The sequence below is a fragment of the Furipterus horrens genome, unplaced genomic scaffold (genome assembly GCF_987537825.1).
Source record: "Furipterus horrens unplaced genomic scaffold, mFurHor1.1.pri manual_scaffold_8, whole genome shotgun sequence".
Classification (NCBI taxonomy): Eukaryota; Metazoa; Chordata; class Mammalia; order Chiroptera; family Furipteridae; genus Furipterus; species Furipterus horrens.
Genome location: NW_028327178.1, coordinates 86119093 through 86125595, shown reverse-complemented (window position 1 = coordinate 86125595; position 6503 = coordinate 86119093). Strand labels below are relative to the sequence as shown.

Here is a 6503-nt window from a genome sequence, read left to right as displayed (position 1 = left end):
CATTGAAGCTCTGCAGTAGGGGCGGGTTTCCTGACTCCGGGGTCGTCTTTGTAAGCTCTTCTAGCGCCATCTACCGGTCATCCCAGGAGCAATTGTTTAATTTAGTTCACAAAAGGGCTTTGAAGAGAATCTGGAGAACACGGATGAAGTCACATTCAGGATGGTGATCCTATTTTACTTACAGGGAAATATTGCTCTATACACCTCCACAACTCACTTTTGATTTTGAGTTGCAGTAATGATTGCAACAGGGACACTTGAGCAAGTCCCTTTTGTACAAGGAATGGTTACCCAATTACTATACACAGTCCCTTATGTCAGAGTGACTGATTCTCTAGCTCTGTTCCGGGCTACACTGGGCATCATGGAGAGAGAGAGAGAGAGAGAGAGAGAGAGAGAGAGAGAGAGAGAGAGAGAGAGAGAGAGAGAGAGAGACGCTGAAGGCACCCACTCTTAGCCTCCACCATCTTTAAGCAGTATTAGTTTCATCTCCATTTGCCTCTGTCCCTTGGGTTGCCACAGATCTTCAACTTGTTGACCTTTGGACACTTCAGTGGTTCAAGCTTTCCCACATGACCCCAGCAGCCCAAAGTGCTGGCAAGTTTTCTGTTGTGGCCTTCTGCCCACCATTAGCTCTGCTTTTTCCACCACCCAGTGGAAGTGGGATCCCTCACTCCCTGGGGTTTCAGACTGCCCAGCATGTGGTCCAGCTAAACACTTGCCCTCTTCCTGACCTGATCCTTCCCACAAAGGGCACCCAGCAAAAGCCGCTTTGCTCTCTGGGGCTGGTCTGAAGGCGCAAGACTGTAGGCATATCCAGCCAGCCCTGTTTAAACCACCCTCTGCTGTAGATATTGATGGGAAAGCATTTTTCTTCTAACATTTCTCATTTCTATTCTTAAGGACACCTCTAAAAATACCAGTCTTAAAAATAACTCCAGCTGGACTGTTTGGAGAGATCATCCATCTCTCCATCTGTGAAGTTGTCATGTGATAAGAAATGTTTGATCTTCATACTCAATTCCTGGCACAGAGCTTCTAAAAACTTGTAACTTCCTGAGTGGTAGGGGTGATAGAATCATCTTGTTATACTACCTGAGTTTTGTCCCCAGTTCCTAGCACAGTGGAGTTCAGAAGGCTTCTAGATTGGAGAACGCATTCATATTCCAGGAGGGTGGTGCATCCCAAGCTCTTGGGGGCTCCTGCATTTGGAATGCTTTCAGACCTTGTCCTCTGCACCTTTTCATCTGGCTGTTTATTTGTATCCATCTGGCAGTAGTAAGTAAATAAATACATAAATAAAATAAAAGGCAACTCTCAAGTTTTGCAGAACTTCATCAAGATCTTCAGGTGATGCTTATCAGTAAAAGTGATAAGAAGCTCCATCCTCCTCAAGACAAAGGAGTGCCCGGGAACTCCTGATTGGTCCTGCCAGGGAGGGAAGGCTGCCTTATCTGGAGAGAAGAAGGAATGCCACTCCCTCTGCACTCCTACATAGCTGGGCAGGCCTGGCTCCAGAGGGTGTGCTCGAGGACTGTGCAGCTGTGACTCCAAAGGCACGCTCCCAGAGAGAGCCCAAGGTAGGTGGGAAGGCAGAATCTGTGCATGGATTCCAATTCTGTGGTTGGGGTTGCTCATTTCTAATCAGACTGCAAATCACGCAATGATTACTTGACTCCCATCTCCTAGGATGGGACCCAAGTCAGGGGACACTTGTGAGAATGTTTAGTCATCCCAGGTGTTGTATGTCTATGTTTTGGTGCTAGAATAAAATGCTATTTTAGGGTCAGCTGGTTAAAATTTTCTCTTGCTTTTAAGCCTTGCCTAGAAAGACCAATTTCTTTCTCATGATCTCTATGCTTTTATTTAATTTGATGCACCTATAATTGATGTTATTTTTCTTACTTAAGATTTCTTCTACCAAGGAGTAAGGGCTGATGACATGGGGTGTGGCCCCTGTTTAGACACTTAATGAATGTTTGCTTGAATCGATTTGGAGAAAGCTGCTCTGAGCTCATTGGGATTGGGGGCAGTGAAGGTTGGGATGCTGAAAGCCTGGGTGTGCAGACTACTGCTGGGCACATTCGTGCCCACCCTGGGGCAGAGACCAGGTGATGCCTGCACATTAAGAAAAGTTACCAGAGGCCTCTTTGCAGGTGCCCAGAGGAGACTAGAAGCATACTTAGGTTGCATTTTTCCTGTTTTCCTACATAAGAACCAGCATCTCACTAGAGTTGAACGTTTTAGCAGAAGTGTACTAATCACTTTTAGGAATACTGCAATGGGGTGATGGAGGGCATGTCAGGGGCTAAGCCTGCAAACTTTTCAAGCTCCTCCATCTCTGGCACTTACAGGCTTAAAGTATATTTTATCTAGGAGAAAGCCTAAGCACGCTCCACTATAGTAACTTCCTGTATCCCTGATCGGCACAGACAAAGGTCCAGGTGCTGGAATACCCCAAACGGTTGACCTTGACAGATGGATTTCCACAATAACTATTGTAGTTTCAGGAGCCAAATGTGACAAACTACCGGATTGGGGGACTAGAAGAGAGGGGTATTCCCTAATGTCATCAGTGGCCCTAGGCTCACCTCAGTGCTCCCCCAGCCCCTCCTGTCCTCCCCATCATATCATTTCCTCTGAAATGCCTCCTGAGCTCTGCTCTTTGCTCAGCTTAGGGCCCATTGGGCTACCCTTCATGCCCAGTTAGTCAAAAGCACAAAGTCTGAGCACCATCCCCTCCCGCAGCCCAAAGGGCAGTGGGGCATGATGGGAATGGTGTCAGAACCTGTCATTGTGCGGTCTTGGCAAATTACCTAACTTCTCTTATTCCCAGGACAGCTTTTATAAAATGGGGGTAATATTATGCCTATCCCATGTGAGAAGTAAGTTAGACAATGTCGGTGACTGACACATAGTAAGTGTGTAATAAGAAATTAGCTGGGGGAGTCTCATGGGGTCACAGTGTCCCTAGAGATGAAACATAGAAGGATTACTCCTGAACACAGGGAGAGGTAGGGATCCCTCCCTGTACTCCATCCCATCTCCCTGCACCCATCTGACCTTCCCTCCCCTCCCCTCCCCTCTCCTCTTCTCTGTCTCTCTTAAAGGCCTTCACAATCAGCAGCTGGTGACACTCTTAGAATAGATTGCAGAATGTGCCCAAGACAGTGCCAGCTCAGAGCAGTACAGAATGAAGAAGGAAGATTAAAAACATAGCTTATGCATTTTATAAGCTGCTCTGACTAGCAATCTATAAATTCATTTTATGTGTTAACTGGTTAACAATTTTTTTTTTAATACAGCCTATGCCCAGAAGCCACCGATTCCAACTCTTCTACTATATTTGCCTCCCGGAGACCCCTTGATTTGAAAGACTTGGGAGTACCAAAGAAAACCTGTATGTATTAAGTCCTTACTCATTTTGTTTTCCCATGCACATTCAAAGGCTCTATAATTGCCAGTTGCAGCTTCTTATCTGTCTGAGAAAAGCAGGGTCACTGCCTTGAAGGGATGTAGTTCCAGGCAAAAGCAAGAAACTTGGTATTGACTTAACGCTGTGCAGCCCAAGCATGGGAAAATAATTATGCTTCTGGGAAAATGTAAATGGGGCAAGGATGCCGTTCCTTGTTTAAAATCTACACATGGGAGGGGGCAGGGGAACAGGGAACTCCCCGGGGGACGTGAACCGGTCCATCCTTTGCTGTTGCAGATTCTCACACAATGAGGAAGCACCTGGGCGCGTGCTGGTTGGCCATTGTCTGTGTCCTGCTCTTCAGCCAGCTCGGGGCAGTCCAGGCAAGAGGCATAAAGCACAGGATCAAATGGAACCGGAAGGCCTTGCCCAGTACCTCCCAGGTCACCGAGGCCCAAAGGGTGGAGGTGCAGATGCGCCCCGGAGCCTTCATCAAGCAAGGCCGGAAGCTGGATGTCGACTTCGGACCTGAGGGCAACAGGTACTACGAGGCCAACTACTGGCAGTTCCCAGATGGGATCCACTACAATGGCTGCTCCGAGGCTAATGTGACCAAGGAGAAGTTTGTCACCAGCTGCATCAACACCACCCAGGCTGCAAACCAGGAGGAGCTGTTCCGAGAGAAGCAGGACAAGCTTCACCAGCGCATCCTGTGGCGGCTGATCCAGGAGCTCTGCTCTGTCAAGCACTGCGATTTTTGGTTGGAAAAGGGAGCAGGACTTCGGGTCACCGTGGACCAGACTGTGATGCTCTGCCTGACGGCTTTCATTTGGTTCATTGTGAAATAAGCTTGCAAGCACGCAGGCAGCCACGTAGATAAGCGGGAGAGCAAACCAGAGTTATCCCAGTTCTCTTCCCCCAGTATCCAACCCACACGTGTTCTGAAGGTACCAAAGAGCAGTGATTCTTCAGCGCTTAAGGTAGCAGGCCCAAGTGTCTCCTCGGGTATCTGCTTGCATTTGATTGTTTGTGTATCTATCCCTGCAGGCTCTGCCAGAGGGTGTGTGTTCATCACTGCACCCTCAGCTCCCGGTGGAGTGCCTGCCACACTATATTACACAGTAACTATTTAGTGAACAGATAAAACAACACACCAGGGCCTGTGCCAAGCACTTCACAATACTCCCCAACAACGCTCAGAGGTAGGTGTCATTCCCATTGTACTGAGGCTCCGAGAGGTGAAGTAGCTAGAAAGAGGCAGGATCAGAACTCAATCCTCGCTTGTCTAACCCCAGACAATCCACTCTGTTCAATCCCAGAGCTGTCTCATAATCCCTGAGGGCTCTTAAGGCCAAATCTCTGGTGAAACTATGGAAATTCCATTTTTAGAAATATGAAAACTCTGAACTGACAGTCATGTATTTTGATACCTTTGTTACATGGAGGCTTTACTTAATTCTTCTAATTATACTAAAATATAATAAAAGTATTAAACTAAAATAGAAAAAGAAATAGACAAAGGCCTGGAAATTATCTTATAAGGAAACATTGCCAGACTCATTTTCAGAGCAGGATGTGTCTATTGCACAAGATTATTTTTTTTTTTTCATGAAAAGAATAAGAGTTTGCTGTTCCCATCTCTGAAACAGTCCATGTATTTAAGAAAATAATTTTAAATGACATGCTTACTTTCTAATGTTCTCCTAACTCTTTTTGCATGTTTGTAAGTATATGCATATGAGCATCTTTTAAATATGCTTCCTTTACCCAGAAACACCACACACTCTCTAGCAGTATTTTTACTACCACTTTGGGGACAGGCTATCATTTTTGTGAGCCACCTATAATTGCAAAATAAATAATTCCTCCTAGCCAAAAGGAAACAGTGTCTTTAGGGAGATCTAATAAACAATCCATCCATGCAGTACAGCGTAGGGAATATAGTCAATAATATTGTAATAAACTATGTATGGTGTCAGGTGGGTACTTGAAATATTGGGGGACCACTTTGTAAAGTACATTATTACCTAACCATGATCCTGTATACCTGAAACTAATACAAAATACTATTAAATGTTTATTATAATTAAAAAATAAAAAATAATTTATCCATGCCATAAGCAAGAAAAGATACACCACTTCTTATCTGTTTATTAGTTAAAACACATATTACAAAATATTATTTGTTAATTTTAGTTAAAAATATATATTACAAAATATAAGTACATTTAAATAAAAATAATGACTCTAATGCTCTAAGATGCTCCCACGGGCCCTCTTGGGTAATCTCAGAAATTCACAGGAGTTGTTGAACCATATTTGAAGATAACAGTTGCTGAATATTATCAATTCTCCTATAAAGAAAGTCTGTGAGGGAAAAAAAGTTGTTGTCAGATAATTTATCCGAAGTATTTAAAAACATGAATGTTGATAATAGTACCTCTTGTTCTGAGTCTCCACTGTTATCAGTGTTCTTCTCAAGGATACATTTGGAAGGCTTTACCATGGAGAGAGGGTGGAAGATTTGCGGGCGGGCAGCCCAGAGGAGCAGCCTGCCCCTGGTTCCACAGGGAGACACCTACCCTGCGCTGAAACAGCACAGAGGACCCGCCATCGATGGCCTTGGTTTTCATGCTGCCAGCACCATTCTCACCGCCCATTTCCAGTGGCCTATTGAATTCTTTTGCAGAAAAAAGTTTAAGTGCAGATCACATGGAGGTTATTTCTTACATGTCAATTTTTAATTTTTATTTTCTAAGTAATAACAATAGCAATACAGACAGATAGAATACTATAAACTGATGTTGAAATTTCAGGTCCCAGCTCTTCTGAGTTTAATTACAAGGGCACACTCAGCCACATAAGCAAAATGACTTCACTTCTGATATGAAAACACTTAGTCCATGATGTAATACATTTTCTAAAATTGCTTGTCATTTCTCATTTCTTTAATAGTTCCAGAAACCAGATTTAAGTGAGGCGTGAAGTGAATTTGAACATGGTGACTCAGATGTAAACTTTATTTATGGAGCTTTTAATCAAGACTGTATGTGCTTGAACATCCTTGCTCATGTTTATGAATTATGAG

The 6503-nt window shown here is 44.2% G+C and overlaps 1 protein-coding gene across 1 annotated transcript; it reads left to right on the top strand.

Annotated features, from left to right (window-relative positions):
- The first annotated feature begins 3723 nt into the window (after positions 1-3723).
- PRND (prion like protein doppel) lies at positions 3724-4415 on the top strand. Its single transcript, XM_090285227.1, has one exon. The coding sequence runs from the start codon at positions 3724-3726 to the stop codon at positions 4261-4263; it is 540 nt and encodes a 179-aa protein (XP_090141353.1). The 3' UTR covers positions 4264-4415.
- The last annotated feature ends 2088 nt before the right edge of the window (positions 4416-6503 follow it).